The 20,086-nt window shown below is 42.1% G+C and overlaps 1 protein-coding gene and 1 pseudogene across 1 annotated transcript; both read right to left on the reverse strand.

Annotated features, from left to right (window-relative positions):
* Positions 1–15,074: 15,074 nt before the first annotated feature.
* LOC139935035 (uncharacterized) lies at positions 15,075–16,726 on the reverse strand (annotated as a pseudogene).
* LOC139934445 (piggyBac transposable element-derived protein 4-like) lies at positions 16,725–19,666 on the reverse strand. The gene is given in 4 exon segments (XM_071928684.1): positions 16,725–18,404; positions 18,407–19,261; positions 19,313–19,434; positions 19,563–19,666. Coding segments are annotated over 4 exon segments (2,481 nt in total). The 3' UTR covers positions 16,725–17,004.
* Between the last annotated feature and the right edge of the window lie 420 nt (positions 19,667–20,086).

Genomic DNA, 20,086 nt, shown 5'->3' on the forward strand with positions numbered 1-20,086 from the left:
AAGTTGGCTGCTCTATTATATACCTGTTTGCATTTAGGACAAGCAAACACTTGACTGTATCGGTGCATATCCTTTATGTATGAAAAATGTGCTTCGTACAAGTTAACATTCATGGTATCTTTGTGTTTGCATAGGGATCTACGTACCAGGCGGGCCACTACTCTGTACACACCGGCTTTGTTCATGTTCACGCGATATTCTTCATGAACGAGTCTAAACACTAGAATTTTCACTTTAAATATTTCTTCGAAGTGTTGGAGGTCATCTAAACAAACCCCTTGAGTTGGTGGCTTTTTCATTACTTCGACATATCTACCTACGAGGGGCTTGGTCCGCTTTTCTAGGGTGCGTGCTGGGTACCCTTGTTTTAGGGCGAGACATCGAAACAACCAAAACTTATCCTTGTATCTTGCACCCGCCTCATTGGAAATGTGTAACCAACTATTTGTATTGCCGAGTAACTGAACTAAGCGTTCTCGGGTCATTAACACGAAAATGTCAAGTGTTTTCTTCACAGTGGGCTTCCTCAATAAAGCGTTCCAATGTGTCCTGTTTGATTGCTATCTTGATGATCACTTCAAAATCTGATTGCCGAGCAATACTAAGCTGTTCCTGAATGTGTAAAGAAAAATAGAAAAAAAACCAACAATTAATGCTTTGTACCCCCCTGTTTATCTTTGTACGCCTGCTCTACTGGTTTGAAATACACTTCAAAATCGTATGTGGCCCAAAATGGATAATAATGCATGTCTTCGACTGTGTCTATTCCTGCTTCAACCAACTCATCAAATACCGATTCTGGTAGGCGGTAGCACCCACCCGGAAATACATACTTGACCCTCCTTGTCGCACTTTGTCACATGCCTTTTTAAGTTGGCTGCTCTGTTATAAACCTGTTTGCATTTAGGACAAGCAAACACTTGACTGTATCGGTTCATATCCTTTATGTATGAAAAATGCGCTTCATACAAGTTAACATTCATGGTATCTTTGTGTTTGCATAGGGATCTACGTACCAGGCGGGCCACTACTCTGCACACACCCCCTTCGTTCACGTTCGCCCGATATTCCTCACGAACGAATCTAAACACTAGAATTTTCACTTTAAATATTTCTTCGAAGTGTTGGAGGTCATCTAAACAAACCCCTTGAGTTGGTTGCTTTTTCATTACTTCGACATATCTACCTACGAGATAGATACTTGGTACGCTTTTCTACGGCGCATGCTGGGTACCATTGTGTCTGGTTGATCTAATTTGTCAAGATTATCAACCCACTCGTAGGAAAACATCCCTTTGTCTGGGAGCATTTGCATGCCTTCAAAAACTAAGCGAAGAGTACCCTGGGGCCAAATAATTGCAAATGTCGATAAATATTAGTCTGTCCGTGCTAATGGACATGTATGCAGCCACTTTTCGAATGATGTGGAGCCCCTCGTCTCCTTGAAATTGTGATACAGATACTGTCTTATGATGTTTACGTCATACTTCCCAGAATTGAACCCCAGAACAGGAAGCTTGTAGATGTAAGTTTTTAGTTTGTCTTTGAGTTGTTTGGACTTGGTTCTACAGCTTTCCTTGTCCTGCCCCTTGTCCCGCCTCTTGTCGCGCCCATTAGACTCCTGATCCGGATACCTATGCCGCTTGCGCTGAAGTGCTGCTTTCTGTTCGCGTGTTAGTATGTCAGGCTGCGTCAAAACAACTCCGAACCGTTCTTTAAAGAGTTGGCTTTTTCAGAAATTTCATGCAACCATGCAAGCTACCATGTCAAACATTAGTTTGGTAGAATCCTCGTCTGTTATGAGACAAACGGGTGTTTGGTACCCCGGAACATTGCTAGTGCAGCTACACACTCAATAACTCATGTTGTGCATTGAGCCCCTGTATATCTTTGTACGCTGCTCTACCGGTTTGAAATACACTTCATAATCGTATGTGCCCCAAAATGGATAATACTTCATGTCTTCGTCTATGTCTATTCCTGCTTCAATAAACTCATTGATTACCGATTCTGGTAGGCGGTAGCACCCACCCGGAAATACATCCTTGACCCCCGTTGTCGCCCTTTGCCACATGTCTTTTTAAGTTGGCTGCTCTGTTATAAACCTGTTTGCATTTAGGACAAGCAAACACTTGACTGTATCGGTTCATATCCTTTATCATAATATATGACAAATGCGCTTCATACAAGTTAACATTCATGGTATCTTTGTGTTTGCATAGGGATCTACGTACCAGGCGGGCCACTACTCTGTACACACAGGCTTCGTTCACGTTTGCCCGATATTCCTCACGAACGAGTCTAAACAATAGAATTTTCACTTTAAATATTTCTTCGAAGTGTTGGAGGTCATCTAAACAAACCCCTTGAGTTGGTTGCTTTTTCATTACTTCGACATATCTACCTACGAGATAGATACTTGGTACGCTTTTTCTACGGCGCATGCTGGGTACCATTGTGTCTGGTTGATCTAATTTGTCAAGATTATCAACCCACTCGTAGGAAAACATCCCTTTGTCTGGGAGCATTTGCATGCCTTCAAAAACTAAGCGAAGAGTACCCTGGGGCCAAATAATTGCAAACGTTGTTAAATATTAGTCTGTCCGAGCTAATGGACATGTATGCAGCCACTTTTCGAATGATGTGGAGCCCCTCGTCTCCTTGAAATTGTTGATACAGATACTGTCTTATGATGTTTACGTCATACTTCCCAGAATTGAACCCCAGAACAGGAAGCTTGTGGATGTAAGTTTTTAGTTTGTCTTTGAGTTGTTTGGACTTGGTTCTACAGCTTTCCTTGTCCTGCCCCTTGTCCCGCCTATTGTCGCGCCCCTTAGACTCCTGAATCGGATACCTAGCCAGCTTGCGCTCAAGTGCTGCTTTCTGTTCGTGTATTAGGATGCTGAGCTGGGTCAAAATAACTCTGAATTGTTCTGTCATTAAAGCGTTCACTTTTTCAGAAATTTCATGCAACCAAGCTACCATGTCAGACACTAGTTTGGCAGTATCCCTGTCTGTATGAGACAAACGGGTGTTTGGAACCCCGGAACATTGCTAGTGCAGCTAACACTCAATAACTCATGTTGTGCAATGACCCCCTGTATATCTTTGTGCGCTGCTCTACCGGTTTGAAATACACTTCAAAATCATATGTGGCCCGAACTGGATAATACTTCATGTCTTCGTCTATGTCTAGTCCTGCTTCAACCAACTCATCGAATACCGATTCTGGTAGGCGATAGCACCCACTTGGAAATACATACTTGACCCTCCTTGTCGCACTTTGCCACATGCCTTTTTAAGTTGGCTGCTCTGTTATAAACCTGTTTGCATTTAGGACAAGCAAACACTTGACTGTATTGGTTCATATCCTTTATGTATGAAAAATGCGCTTCATACAAGTTTACATTCATGGTATCTTTGTGTTTTCATAGGGATCTACATGTACGTACCAGGCGGGCCACTACTCTGCACACACCCGCTTCCTTCTCGCTCGCCAGATATTCTTCACGAACAAGGCTAAACACTAAAACTTTCACTTTAAATATTTCTTCAAAGTGATGGAGGTCATCCTTACAAAGTTGGTTGTCTTTTGATACTTTTGACATATCTACATGTACCTACTAGGTGCTTGGTCGGCTTTTCTAGGGGGCGTGCTGGGTACCCTTGTTTTAGGGCAAGACATCGAAACAAACAAAAGTTTTCCTTGTATTTTGCACCCGAATTGTGACTCTTGATAATGTTGTTAAGGCCCACATTGTTTGCGATGTGATCGGCTAATTGGTCGGGTGCTGAACCTATGTAAAACGCAGGCATTTTGTTTACATAAATTGTGACGTTACGAATATCCGCAACGATCCCACTTCGTTTCCGGGCGTGAATGCGGGGCGTGTTGAAACATATCCATATCGTGTATCTTTAGAAGAAAATTTTCAAAATCCTCTTCTGAAGCTACAGTGAATGGTTCATCTTACAAGTGTGTTGTTAAAACTTGAGTGGAAATAGCGCAAACCTCCCGTCTCTGTGTTTCATAAAACATACCCACAAAACAAATTCAGCTTTACTCTACATTGGAAAGTGTGAAACAGTCCCGTTAACCCGTCATGGAGTGACATGCCAGGCATTAACTCTACTCTGACCGGGGCTTGGTCCATTTGTGCGTCACGCTCAGACCCACTCCTGGGAGGGCCCAACCGCAAATTGATCACATCTTGAGTACGTTGGTCTTGAAGGTAATGGGTCCTAATACTATCCCAGTTGCTATGATAAAGAGATAACAACTCATCCAGATCTCATCATCCTTATTGTCTTTGTTTTAGGGAATTGGAAGCACGATTGAGTCTTCTGTGTGTTCGAGGATGACAGTTTATTCCTAGATAAATTATGCAATTCCATACATGAGTGGGAAGATGTGTGTTACGCCCAAAGTTAATAAACTGACACTGAAGAAGTTTATCCCGCCTGTGTGAAATAGGCATAGACTTAGATTTCTGGCCTAAATCACCAGAGCCTCAGAGTTGCTTGGGCACTGGTACTTGTCGGCAGTGTCAAAAATTTGCTTATCTTCAAGTTTCTCCTTCATAAGGAAGGCCAAACTGTTTGCAATATAGACATTGATTGGGCTTCATTCTTGTTGCAACATAGTTCTTTCTCCTGTTAACTACTGCAGTTATCTTGAATTGTAACGCCTCCACCTCTTTTAATACAACACAAGCAGTCACTGATTGACACATTAAATGTTGACTCTCTGATGGCTGTATTTGGACTGCTGCACAGCAAGGCTTCACGAAGCTGCCCTGCCAGCGGTCACGCAATGATGTAAAAGGCCACCTTTGTCATGTCTTGGTACAAGTAAATGCTTAAAGACCTAACAATTCCTTTACAAAAAAAAGTCTTAGTTTTTAAGAACATGAACATTTAAAAGCAGCCAAGCTGGGCTAAAACAATATGGAATGTTATCCTTGATGAAAAGTACATAATCACCACAGGGTTTCCCAGTTTAATTATTGACCTTATTGGGTTCTTTAACTTTGTTAGCCAGGGATTGTCGAATGAGTGTGGTTGAAGACACTGTGTGTGTCTTGACTGTGAAATCTAAGAACAAAGTACAGAAATGGGAAAATTAACAAAACAAGTTGACAATTGACACATTCTCTGTAGAAAAATAGTTCAATCCCAGTCTAATTATTGATGTTATTGAGTTCCTTAACATTGTTAGTCAGGGATTGTCGAATGAGTGTGGTTGATGATCCAGGATATTTCTTGACTGTGAAATCTGAAAACAAAGTACAGAGGCGGAACATTAACCAAACAAGTTTACACACATCGACAAAGTTTCTGGTGTAACCCTATAAGGTTAACAAACACTGAAAAGTCAATATCATCATAATTAAAAAGTAAAAAAATGAGATATGTAACATTTAGAGAGGCACCGGATGTAGGTCCCTCCTACGGCGACAAGCCCTTTCCTCCCCGATTTCTTATAAGAACTCATATTCTATAAAATAATCTCTCTCTAAAAATTCTCAAACAACTCTACAAACTATCCTGCTATCAAAAAGCCGATAGTCACTCTTATCAAGCTAAAAAGGCAGTCAAATCTCACAGATTTACGGACAGAAATTTACTCACATCCGTTGCCTTTGCCAGCTAGGAGATAAAGAGGACGCCGACGTGGTGTGCATGTCACAGGGCGTCGGGGATAGGACTCTTGAGGGCGCTAGAGTATGTAAAACTCTTAGCTATTTGCCCGCCGGTATAGGGAACAATGCAATTGTAGTATTCGCCCTACAGGTATCGCTGGTAGACCCACCCATACTTCTGTGGGGTGGGGATATGTTATATTTAAAGAGACACTCTTCGGTTGAATTCAAGTTTGTGATTAACCATATTCAAATAGACCTGTGAAGATAACAAAATTGCAAGCCTCTCATCTGACGTTTAAGTATAAAATACGATTATATTAGACACCATTTTAGGTCAATTCTTTTAACAATGTTTTTATTTTTTATGATACATGTACCTTTTGTACAGAGATACATGTACCTGTAGTTCTTCATAGATTTCCAAACAAACTTAATGAAATTAGCATTACAATTGACCTTTTGACATACCAAATATTCCCAGTATAGTGTGTTACAGACTCGTATAACGTGACATCTCTTGAAAACAAATCCCAGTGAAAGGATATAAAATAACAAGACATTAATCTAAAGTTTGAAGCTTAAAGGGTCCATGTACTTTTTTCTAACACAAAACACAATGTCCACAGATTTACATTAAACTTTAACAGTTTGAAGATGATGATAGTAGAAAGCTTCCCTTGAAATTTTATTTACCAAGGTGCTGTAGTTTTTGACAAATGAGTAAAACAAATAGTTTTCCTCTCAGTTTTAGCTTATAAAAACGTAATAACCTGTTATGCTATGGTTTTGGTGTAATATCATAACTGGTTAATGGGATTCTACATGCTTCCTGAGACGAAAGTTATTTTGTGACTTGTTTTACTCATTTCTCAAGAACTACACAACCTCCATTAGTAATATTTGAAGGGAAGCTTTCCACTATCATTATCTTCAAACCCTGTAATTAATATAAATCTGTATACATTTTGAAAAAGTATCCAACTCCTTTAATAATGACTCGATCTATTTGTAAATGATAAAATCACTGACCTATATTTGACCTTAGAGGGCCTCTTTAAGACCATCATTAAAACTGTTGCATCTTTAAAAAAAAAACACCAGTTATTGACTCCATTGATTTCAAAATCAGAGAAACCTGACACATCTAGGCCTTCAGTATGAATACAGTGCAGGAAGGCAGTGTACGCTGTAACCCCTGTTGTACCTCCATTTTTTTTACTTTCATGCTCCTTCGCTACGCTCATACGCATGAAAAACAGTTTATTTCTATTGGAAGACATATAATCACAAGTTAAGACACAGGTTTATGATTCTGAGAATTTATTATTAATGGTATAGCATGGGAGGGGGCCGGCCTTAGGTTGCTCTGTATGAACCACGACAAAGAAACAGAAACAGGGAATAATGGGGGTTACCTCGAAAAAGACTACGATTGCCAATTGGTATTGACGACCTGGCGCCATCATCCCAAAGCCCTCTCTTCAGCTTCTTCTTTCCTTCAAGCTCTTTCAGTGCGGCTTCTTCTGTTACTTGAACCTGCTTTCTCAGCTCACCGGGCATGTCCTCACCACCTTCTCTAGGTGTTGTACCGTGATCCAACCGGCCTTGCTGCTATCGGCGATCTTTATCTTTCTTTTTCTTTCGGTGACCTGGGCTTCGGCTTCGTGAATCGCCTCTATCGCTGTCTCGGTGTTGCCATTCTTAAGCAGACAGATCTTGATTTTGTCCAGTGAAAGCTCTACTTTCCCGCAAAACTCTCACTGAGCCGTGTTGCCTATTTTGTTCAGCTCTTTAGCGTCTAACCTGTTTGGATCTCTTTCAAATTTACTGTTTCCTGACTTTTGGAGACTGTCGAACTTGCTGTTAAAATACACTTTAAACTTGTGGAAAAGAACTTCAGGGTTAAACTCGCTGGCTGAGGTGCTCTGTTCTGTCGACCTTGTAAGCATAACTGGAAACGTAGCACACAGGAGAAATGCGTTGGCCTGAACTGATTTGATGGATCGGAACCTACACTTTATAAAGCGACACGACTCAGTGATTCTGCACTGAAGACTACAATGGTATTGATATATTACTTAAGGGGCCGCACCATGTAATTCGGTCACCCAAGCGAAGCAAACTAAATTTGGTTAGGCATGAAAAACTTCAAAAAGTACTTCAGCGGCGACTCTTTCTTAGAAAACTTCGGGCCATGGGGTTCCCTCTTAATGATCTTATGCGAACGCCCTCAAGGCTTCTCGTCCAACCTGCTTCATCGGGGGCATAGTCCTCTTGGTAGGCGGATGGAGGGTCTGGGTCGTTGTCGGAGTCGGGTAGCGGAGCTTGCTTGGTCTTCTTTTTTCGGGGGTTTTGGTCTTGGGTGGTCATATGGATGGTCCAGTTTCATCTTCCTCGGCAGTCTCCTCCTCTTCTCCTCCCCCATCTCCCCTGGTGGTTTCTCCCCTGTTCTCCTCTTCTCATGTCTCCTCACTGCCTCCGTTTCCCCCCAGTCTTCTCCTGTCTCCTCTCCTGTCTCCTCAACCTCCATGGCATCTGCTTCCTCATCACAACAAGCTGGGGGCGATCCTGTAGCCTCTGCCACTGCTCTGTCAAGGAACTCATCTTCCTCACTCTCAGAGGTTTCAGCAAGGACTCGATACCTTCCTCTGGACATAGACATGCCACTGCTCTTTACACTCTCCCTAATCGCTTGGCGAAGCCCATCACACTCCTCCTTGTACAGTCGATCCAACTTTGCTTTCTCTGTCTCCCTTGGTCGACGAACCTTGGTCTTGCCTTTTCCTTTCGCCTTGGATTTCGGTTTTCTTCTTTCTCATTGGTAGAACGGTAAAACTCATCTAGTAATTCTTGCAACAGGCGTGGGAATGTGTCCTTTGAAACAGATGAAATCTCCCTGTTTCATCTTGTAGTTGCATTTTTGTACCCGCCTTCCTTTCCTTTTGGTCAGCAAGCTACGAGTTGATTCCCTGTGTAGGCCGTCACTCTGAGGAAAAATGGTCTTATCGCAGTGAAGGCGTCATAGAGAGTTGTGGGGATGGATTCAAAAACAGGACAGTTGTCTAAAATGAAGGTTATCCTTCCTATATCTCCTTCAATATCTCTCGACATTGAGTAACATTGATGGATATTGGTCAGCTGCCTTTGGTGTTGTCATTGTCATAATCTTCTGATGGCATGGATTCATCATCGACAGACAATGTTTCATTCTGAGAAGCTGGGTTATACTCGGCTGATAGTGGATGGACGTGTGTAGTCTCCTCGGACTCTAAAGTACACTCATCTGATGGTCGATTGACGGATGCAGTGCAATGCTTGTCTACAACAAACAATGATTACTCTGCGTCATCAGCCGGCAACTGGTCCCAGCTGTATCCTTTCATGAGACGTATAATGGCAGTTTGGTCTAAGCAGTCCATCTCAGAACGAGTATGACTCTGGAGAATACTCCTCTGCAAACCTGTTAGAAGCTGACAATCCAAGTAGCTCTGAATTAGCTGGCACATATGGAATGTCAAATTTCACCTGTCTCACTTTGCTACAAAGTGACTTGTTGATTTGGGTTACCACAAAGTGACCTTTCTTTGTTGCTAAGCCTTCTCCCTTTCTGCACTTGTGGATGCCCGTTGTCGCTCCTCTGCAGCAATCTCGGTATACTGTAGTCTTGCTTTCCAGGATGTACCGCCTGACCGCTGATATTACTATAGATTGGGTTTCTCCTGGCTACTTTTAAAAGTACTAAAAGCACTATTCGTTATCACTTTTATTCATTCCAACTTCCTTTTTAGGTGTCATAATAATTTCAGACATTTTTTGTTGTAGACAAATTGGTTTTTTATTTTTGTCTGCAGCAATAATAATGCACGCCCCAGTTAATACAGAAGGTAGATAAAACCTTTGAAGTGCACACAAGTTTAAGACTTTTTCCACTGCTTTTTTGTAGTCTTCGTCTGTGATTTTAAGCATATAACCCATGTGCTCCAAAAGATCAGTGCATTAAAATTCTGCATACATTCCATTGTAGTTTTAAGGCTGTAGAAAAAGATGCTCGGAACAATGAAACACATGAATTGTGAAGGGCTCTGGTAACTATTGCAATCATCACCCACAATTATCAATAGTTTTCTTTGCTGAAAGCCTGTATTAGTACTTAAAATGGTGTCAACCTCATCAAAGTATTTCCAATCCATTTCGGCTCTCCCACTTCTTCGGTTGTCCAAAACCTGTTTGTATTTGGTCTTCAGTTGTTTTATTTTGTTAGTTATTCGTGTAATTGATGTATTGTAGTCAAATTCTGCAAGGCGGCTTGAAATTCTTTCCATGACTTTTTTTTTTCTTGAGAAAACCCAACCCAAAATGAATCTCTGCAAGCCCTTGGTTACCTCTTTCTTTTCCTGGGCAGTCCAGGGGCGTCGCTTGAATTGTCAACGCTTGACTTGTCGAGCTTTTGGAGCTGGATTTGTTTGGGTTGGTGGCCTTCCTACAACACAAAGGAAAGAAGAGGTAAATTAGGAAACATAATTAAATGTAGACCGCATGCTATCAGCATTCTCAAGGCCCGCCTCATTTGCATATGCTCGTAGACAGTCGCTTCCTCGTATATGACCTGTGCCTCCGTAACAACTTCGTGCGAATAAGAAAATGTTGTCTTGTGCCACTCCAGCTGCATTTCTATTTGCGACCAGAGCCTTCAACCACTCCATCACATCAGTACGAAGAAGCACAGGAACAGTTCTGCCCCTCTTACCAACTATTTCAATGACTTTGAACATTTTACAGAGGTGCCGTTCAAGATCAGTCATCACGCAATCACCATTCACAATGGCTGCACTACTGTGCTTGTGAAAATCTTCAAGTTGCATTTTGGATACTTCCCCCGTCCTCTGTGGTTGAAGATAAAGAAATGGCACAGTGTGACTTCATTCAATTTCCAAGCTTGTTTAATTTTATGGCCCTTAGCAGAGTGTAGGAGCTGCACTTCCCTGTTGCCAGTTTCATGAAGGAACGATGAGATTTTCACCACATCTGCATTTGTGGGGAGATCAGTACGCTTATTGCGCTTTCCTTGGCATAGTGTTCTGTGGGCATGGGTTGACACAAGTTCTGGCCACTTTATTTCACATAACTGCCTAAACTGTTCGACCTGTACCGCTTTTTCCCGAAGATTAAACTCTAAAGCACTTGCTTGAAGTATGAGTGCACATCTCTTGATGGAATGTCCAATCTTGAGTGCTAGAGATGGAACGTGATACATCTGTTTTCCTTAATAATAACAGTATTTATAAAGTGCCAAATTGCCAAAGGATACAAGGCGCTGAGAAGGAAAGAAGGGGAAAAAGACAGAACAAAGATAAAGATGACCAGCTACGAAGAGGCAAAAAGGTGGGTTTTGAGAGCACGTTTGAAGGTTGGGACACTGTCTGAGCTTCTGGTAAGGGTAGGTAGAGAATTCCATGGTCGGGGAGCAGCAATTGAAAATGTCCTATCACCTGCAAGTTTATGGGTTTTGTGAACTCAAAGGGATTTACCAGTAGAAGAGCGAAGAGAGTAAGAAGATGTCGGGAGTGAAAGGAGAGAGGAGAGATAATCCGGGGCACAATGATTGAGGGATTTATATGTGTGGACCATTGTACGGAATTGAGTGCGTTGGGCAACTGGGAAGCCAGTGTAATTGCTTGAGAAGTGGAGATGAGTGAGTGAATTTGGGCAGCTTAAAGATAAGTCTGGCACAGCGGTTTTGGAGCCGTTGAAGGCAGGAAACATCTTTCTGTGAAACACCATTCAGGAGGCAGCAGCCTTTACTAAAGCCGGCGACATCATGAACAGCCTTGACGATATCATTCAGATGGCGGGGATGCACGAATACTTCCAGTGATGCATTTGGTTGGTGGGTGTTTTGTCTCAAGGTGTGTCTCAGGGTGTGTTGTATAACAAGACGACCAGTCTCGTAGTTTGTTCCGAATGTAGCCATGTTGTGTAACATCGTGGCCAAGTCTAAGGTATTCCATTTTGCAACTTCCAGAATCAAAGAATCATTCTTCACAATCAGGCCAACATTGTCTCTCCTCATAGAACTAAGAACCTTGTTCAACTGGAAAGATACACCAGCAGGGGGTGGTTTTAACAAATCACTCTTGTTAGCTACTCGCCCTCTATAACGACCTATCCTACTATTACCATCAGTCTGTGCTACCATGAGTTGGTCTATAAAAAGCGTTTGTAACAGTTTGTTATGAAATTCATATGGTTAGAAAGATGTTTTAAAAGTAGAATATGATGATCCAAACAAGTTTCACTCAAAACTGTACGGTTTTCTTTTTACGTCGCGAACTATCACGGTCGACCATTTATGGGAGTCAAAATTTTGACTCCCATAAATGGCGGACCGTGTTATTGGACGAGGTAAAAAGAAAACCACGCAATTTCGAGGCATATTTGTGTAGATCATTGTATTCTATTTTTACAACATCTTTCGAACCATTTCATTTTATAACAAACAGTTACAAAACGCTTTTCAAAGACCAATTTGACCGATCCAAGGCAACGTGTTCCTTTAAGTGGGCACTGATGACGCCAAAGATCAAGACGCACGTAATAGCCATAATAATGTATGCATGGTCCATATGTCTGTAAACTATAATAAGGACACCCCTTCCCTCTCTAAGGACTTTGCAGTTGTGTCTGTGATTACCAATATTGCGGATGTATAACAGAAGTTTCTTGCGGGCACTAACGTCGGTCTCCGATGCTATCTCTACAACTTCCCTCTCCTCTTTGGAGAGGATTAGTCCCAAAAGCTTAGATGTCTCAGTGGCGTCCAAACTGGCTATAATGCTGCATTTATCAAAAATTTTCAAAGCGAGGACGTCCTCGCTGTGATTAAAGTCCTTGATGTGCGCGTGTGTATTCACATAGAAGAGCTCGGTTTCCAGCGTTGACAAGTACAGAAGGGCAAAAACTCGGCCAAACCACTTTACATATGAAATAGTCATATCAAACTTTACTAAATAGATATAAATAATTCAAAACAGTAAACGTTTTTTTTTTTTTTACACATTTTTGTTTGCTAAATTTAAATTGTTTTTGTTTTACTTAAAATCTTCACACAAATCTATTCTCACAAATCATGAGGAGTTTGAAAAGTAACTTGACAATGATCATCATCTCTTCTGAATTTGGGGTGGCTCTGGAAAAAAACCTTTGTCAGTAGCGGGATGCACACCCATTCCTTTCAATGGTGGCAAGAATCCATTTCTGGATGTGGTTGTTGTATATCATGCACAGTTGAGGTGTTGGAACTTGTTGCCAGACAGCAGACGCTGTCAATTAGTTCATCTTTAGTTTTTGGCTTGGCCCGCCACCTCAGATGGTGCTTTAGTTGATGCCAGAAGTTTTCTATGGGGTTCAAGTTTCGACTTTCGCCTGAAGCTTTTCACCAGTTAATCTTTGCCACTGTCATGTAGTCTGTGGCGACTTTGCTGGTGTGCTTTTGGTCATTGTCTTGTTGGAATCTGTGCCCATCTGGAAATTGCTTTCTTTCCGTGCTGGTTTTTCCTGGCTGGTTTTAAACTAACTCCTTTTTTTATTTTATTTTTTCTATACCGTATTTTCCTGCGGTCAAGGCGCTCGGCGAAGAAGGCGCAGGACCCTTAAAAGACCCGAAAAAATTCAAACGTCGGCAGAAAAGGTGCACACCACTGCACAAGGCGCATATTTAACTGCACATAAAAGAACACCGGGCGCCACCCGGTGTCGGTACATTGACACAAAGACGTAATTTTGTTGCCTTGGAGGACCTACATGTACGTATACCGACCTTCATCCAATCAGCCAACGCTATATATTGTTAATAACATAAAGTCCGGCCCAATCAGCGGGCAGAAACCATGGTCCAAGAACTGTCTGAAGTTATATTTATTTGCAACATGAACCATCCGACGTCCCATCCACACAAGGATCCTTTCTGATACAGATACATTGCAACGACACAGATGAACGTAGTGTGTGTGTAGTAATGTATCCACAAGCCGGGATGTTGCTGCATGCACATAATATGCACATGTACACTGTGGATTGCAATCTCGAGATTGCACAACAGACGTTGGGGGCCGGCATGTGGGCACCGTATTGAGGGTTCAGTTATCGAACATTCTCTAAAGTTGATTTTTATAATACCCCGACAGTGTAAACATGCAGAAACTTGGAGCACTGTACCAAATAGCACCAATAAACAGTCATGAAGTGATTCCATTGATAACTCAATAATTAAGGAAGGCACATTACCATGCTGTATTTAAGAGTCGATCTTGGTTATTGTTGTCGCCGGGTTCGTCTGGTGCAACATCGGCTATTGCAAGTGGTTCAAAACGATATGGTTCTGCGCCACGACGATCATCTCCCTCCACTTGGTCGTCACTTCCCTCCCCCTCTCTCTCCTCGGGAGAGCTTCCATGTTAACTGTCACTATCAGCAGTGGTTGTAGAATACACATCCTTCATCAATGCTAAAATCTTCCCATGATTCGCCACTTTCTGACATTTTGAGAACTTTCGAGTCGACGTTATGGAACTTGTTGCTTGTTGACTATAGCCAGATAGCCATGATAGCAATGCACATACACTGTACGCTGACAACAACACGGGACTCCCACACCTGACGTCACACGGATTTAGCCGAGTTGGGTGACGTTATGGTGCTTTTCGTGAATCTAGCTGAGCGACCCAGCCGAGTCGCGGTCAGAACAATTTTCTCTTTTTAAATGTAAACAACATTTGTTGGGGATGTACCCAGTACTTCAATATTTATTAAACACTTGTAAATACACTGTAGATTAAAAGCACTAACTACAAACTTTTTCTCTTGTTCAGCTGGGTCTTTAAGGATTTACTGCACATCTATAACACATCACCACACACCAACCAACCAGACCCAACAAACTCAGCCTCACAGACATCCAATCTCTGAGTAAATATCATGAAAGATACTCGGCTCTCTTTCACAAATTTTTACAAATTTACAATTACGGTAATCATGTAATTTTGAAACACTTCAACTACTTAATAATTAACAGTCAGCTGTCTATTATGGACTGACTGGCAGCTTTTTAGCCTCCCACTAATATTACCTGCAATTGTTCCTGTCCAATAGAGGTTGTCGTTTTATATTAGTGCACCATATAGGGTCATCCGATAGTGGTCTTGCTCATGCTATGTACGCACACAAGATATAAATGGGGGGGGGGGCAATCTGTGTATGAGAGTTTATTAAAACAAGATTATTTCTCCAATATTATAACTACATGTATTTTGTAAGTATTACAGCTTTACTTTCTGGTTCTCAATTTTTTAGTTGGAATGGAACAAATAAATAATCGCGAAATTCAAACAATGATATTAATTACAACAAACAGTTGTGCGCGTGAATATCATTGTCAATTTTAATGCCTCAATGCCACCAAAAATTCTCCTGAAGTGACTGATTCCAATAGTAAAACTCTTAAATTGGCTAGGACTTTGTCTTTGACTGGATGGTGTCAAGCTCTTCAGAATTAGACGCGTGCTTGTCAGAATCAGAGCTCCAATTATGGTCGCTGTACGCGTTGTTCTCTTCAGCTAACCACACTGGCCTAGCGCTTACACGACATGGTCGCTGTGCATCCTTTTCAGGAGCATCTGATGAAGATGAGGCATTAAGGCGTTCTCTGAGGAGGGACTGGCCGACTTCATAGTCAGTTATTGCTAAGCAACAAATTATAATTGAAAGCAACATGAAAGCAATTGGCAAACAGGCATTCCAAATTTGATAAATTTGTTGTAACAATGATATAAAAAAACGTACCTTGGCTTACTAAAACAGTAACCTTGAGCCATTCAGCAATATTAGAACTGGGAGGCTTTGCACAGGTTTCCTTGAGTCAAGTGTACTCTGGCGCCTTGACCGTCCCTTTAACTGGGAACCAGGCACGTTGGCAGTCTTCTCCATGCCTCTTTCGGACCCAGTGGAACGGGATGAGGTTATATGTTGCATTTCGCGGGTACTTGACAAGCGTTTAGCTCTCGTCGGGATTACAGCCTGCCAAAAAGGAAATTAACCAAAAAACATGAAAAACAATAAACATTTACTAAAAACGGCCCCACTCCAGACTTTTGGAAAGGAACCATCCATTTCACTCTTGCAATTAATTTAAATTGACTTAATTTTTTCCCCCTCTTCTCTCGATTCTCTTCTCTGAGGCAACTTAACTCTGGAGGTGTTGCTTCAGGTTCCGCGATTGGTTTGCCACCTTTGTCCCGTCCCGAACTTTAAGAGACAAAGACGCTGGATTTTCCTAAAACATTTGGCCATCTGTTTGCTTCCAAGGACAACTGGAACCAAATTTTCAAAATGACTTGCACAATTTTCAATTTGAACATAGTTACTGCAAACCCTGCGAGCAATGAAGAGATGAATGATTAATTAATTGAATGAATGAATGATTTACTGATGATACCAAGTTACAGATCAAATTCCACATTGCCACTTACAGTCTCATGAAGCAATCGGGGTAGTCACCATGCCCCTTTCAAATTCTTTTGCGCTTACACGTCTTTCTTGAGTTGTTGATGCGGCGGGGCTCAAGGGACAAGTGTTCAAAACAAATGCACAATGAATGATGGCTCAAGTGGGATACATCACATCCTTTGGGCAAGTTTGGAGTTCCGGTGTATGCCATGTAAGCCACTCTGTGCACATGAACCATTGTGCATTTGTTTGATACACCATTCAAAACCATTCAAAATTCCAACTCTCACATTTGCCCATTGCTTTTGCACACACATGGCAATACCATTTGAACATTGTTGATAGTGAGCTTTCCTACAACTTAAAACCATTTAAGTGGTTTTGAATGGTGCATACACTAACACCTGTGTGTGTAACCATAGCCAAATGGTTTCAAATGGTGTATCCGCCCTACAGTGGAGGATAGAGTGCATGGACTGTGTGTGTTACCATAGCCAAATGGTTTCAAATGGTGTATTAACCCCACAGTGCAGTGGGGGTATGTTGATAGAGTACATCTGGACTGGAGGAGGGAGTTTTTCATGGAAGTGTCAGGTGTCCCTGTGTGTTTTTTAGGCTCAGTAGATTCACAGAAGTTTAACAGTGCACAATGCATGTTGTATTAGTGTGTTATAATCTATCATCATTGCCTTTTCACATTTCTTTGTTTTACAACATGTACACTTAATAACACCAAATGTTGCATTAATTTTTGTATTGTAGAAAAAGAACAAAAAAGAAATACAAAAAGAAAATTTACTTGATAATTAAGGTTTTGCTGTGTGTGAAGTGTGGGGGTGACTGCAGTCAATGGTTGTTACTAGGATGAGTGGAACCTCAGAAAACACCCGTCTTTGCATAGGTGGATGCTGCAAGATGTGCATCCAGGCCGCGTGACAATCGGATGGCCTAACCTGGTGGTTTTGCCATCTGTGCGGCACTGGATGCACATCTTTGGGTGCTTGTCGGGCATTCTGATCAGCCTATGGTTTGGGCCATTGAGTGCAGGCACTGGTGAGAGATGGTGGGGTTGATGTGCAGGGGTTCCCTCCGCAAAGCCACTGATCAGTTTGGTCGCGATGTCCACCGTGAACATACGGTGGGACATCGAGTGTACGCCCGGATCTGCTGCGGTGTTATGCTTATAGCAGATCCAGGCATTTACACGAGCTACATCCATCAGAAAGTATAGGATCTTCCTCCACCATGTCATAGACTGGCGGCTACAAGACTGGTATGATCGCAGTTGATCTGACCTGTCAACGTCGCCCATAAACTGGGTATAGTCTACGGCATGGGGAGGAGCGGGTACTTGTTTCCACGAAGCGGTCCTTTCCCCCTTGTCCTTTATGTTTCTCGTCAGTTGGTGTATAGCTCGATCCTGATATCCCTGATGACAGGTGGACAGCAGACTGACAACTTTTGTGTCCCGCCACAGGACCACCGTCAATTGCCCTGGCTGCCTCGAGTACATAGTCCCTCTGGGGGACTTGCTCATCAAACTTATCTGGCGGTGCTTAGATGGGTTGATGCCTTCCTTTGTGTTGAAATCATCAGGCAATCCCTTCGAAGACCGCTTCAACGCACCGCACAGATAAGTTTTCTGATCCAGAAGTTCTTTAGCAAGGGCAGCTGACGTGTATAGTCTGTCACAGAAGAGTCGGTGGTACCGACCAAGGAAGGGCTGCATCATCTGCAGTGAGAGATCTTTCATCTTGAGGCCAGATTCTGAATGTACCTTCATGTGAAGAAGGTACCCAGATCTGTCTTCACTCACTGCATAGATTTTGAAGCCCATCTTGGTTGGCTTAAGGGTCATAAAAAACCACTTGATGTTGGCCTTTGTACCCTTGTACTTGATCATGGCCTCGTCCAGCGACAACTCCCTCTGAGGATTGTAGTTTTGGAGGCAGTTGTCGCTGACCGTGTCCCAAATGATCTGCAAAGGGTACAAAGGGTGGGCTTTGAGCCACATAAAGTGGTCTTTTTTGTCCCTTATTTGCTGTGGTCCTGTGGCGGGGTCAGAGCACGCCAGAACCTCAGAAAGGAGATAAAATCTTCCTCTAGTCATGGTTGAAGAGACGAGGTAGTTTCTGAGGCCTTGTTGCACTGACCAGTCATCTTCAGCGTTGGTGTTGGGATGGACCCCCTGCAACATCCTAATACCAAACCAAGCTTTGATTTCCTGTACTGTGGTTTTGGGGTCGAGTTTGGGGTTTTATTGCAGAATGTTTGAATTTGAACAAATAAATTTGTTGGAAAAAATGAAAGAAAATACTGTACAGGGTCATCATTAATGGGGCGGTCAAATGTTGGTCCTAGTGGTCCTTGTGATTTAAACTTGCGGGTTTTTATTTTTGTTAAGTCCCTATTCCATCCATGGCGATCAGTTGTGAGGCTTGGACCAGTTGTAGGGTCGAAGGGAGTGGGATCAGCGTCTGATCCGGGGTCTTGAACCATGACATGCCTTCCTCTCCTGACCGGCTGAGGCACCTCTACCCTACTCTCATCTGAAGATGAAGCAGAAGAGAACACTTGTTCTGAGGAGGATGACCCTGTTTCATCTGCTAAATAATACAGGGCATCCTCTTCGCTGTCGTCTTCAAATGAGAGCTGAGCAGATGATGCTTCAGGGATGTCACTCTCTTCCTCCACCAGGACCCAAGATGGCCCTGCAGTTGAAGTCCCTCCACCTCCCTCCGCTTCACTTTCTCCCTCGGCCTCCTTTTGGTTCTTCTCCATTCTCTTCTCCATTCTCTTCTTCTCCTGCTTCTTCTCCCTCTTCTGTTTCTTCTTCAGTCTTTCTTCTCGCTCCCCATCCTCTCTCCTCTGTTCATCCTCCTGCTCCTTCCTTCTTTGATCCTCAGGATTTTTTTTCTGTTTCTCTTCCTCCTGCTTCTTCCGTTTTTGCTTCTCACGCTTCTCCTTTAGTATCTCTTCCTGCTTCCTCTTATTCTTTTCCTTCTTTTTCTTTCTACGTTCAGCTTTCTCCTTCTCTTTCTCTTCTCTCTCCTTCTTCTGCTGTCTCTTTCTCTCTCGTTTTGCCTGCTTCTTCGTTTGTTTTTTCTGCTCGACCGCTGTCAACGTCTCCCTCTCTTATCCGTCCTCTTCATCATCTGCTTCTGCACCTCCATCTCCACTCTGGTCTTTTACCTCATCATCATCTTCTCTTGTGTCCATTGGCACTTCATCATCTTCATCATCTTCATACTCTCTTCTCTCCCATCTTCCTTCCTTGCTTGCTTCAAATCTGCAAATAAATAAATACCTATTTTATGTTTATGAACAAAATAATACTTTGAAATATAAACTTAGAGAAAAAATAATGCTTTATTTATTTAAATATAAATGTACAAGTGACAGTAACAGCATATTTACCCTTCATCTCTCTTCCTCTTCTTTCCACGAGCAACATCTACAAAAAGGGCCATTTCTCCCTTGCTCAAACTCTTCTGAAGTGCAGCACACTCTTGGGTGGTCATGTTTTTAGCTCTGGGCTCAATCAATTGCAAATTGCAATGGGTTGAGGGGCTGTGAAGCAGGCCTTATATACCCTAGCATTTCTTTGTTTAAAATTTTACTTTTGTTTTCTTACATAATAATACGTAACCAGTTTTAAATAAATTAGTATTTAAATAATGAATAATATCAAAGCATATATTAGCAAACAACAATACAAACTTATTAACCCCTTTAAAAAAATGGAACATACTCAAATCATTTCAGTTGTGCAGCCTACTCTATTGTTTTCCATTGAGCCTACCTATCGAAGTGTTTTTTTCTTGTCACCCTCAAGCTACACAACAATCCCTGTCTTGAAACAAAAAATTTGGAAACAAACAGTAATTCTATTAGATAAGCTTATTTAGCAAGGGGGAGTTTAAGTGGACCATCCATCCCCC

Source organism: Asterias amurensis, chromosome 3 (genome assembly GCF_032118995.1).
Source record: "Asterias amurensis chromosome 3, ASM3211899v1".
Lineage (NCBI taxonomy): Eukaryota > Metazoa > Echinodermata > Asteroidea > Forcipulatida > Asteriidae > Asterias > Asterias amurensis.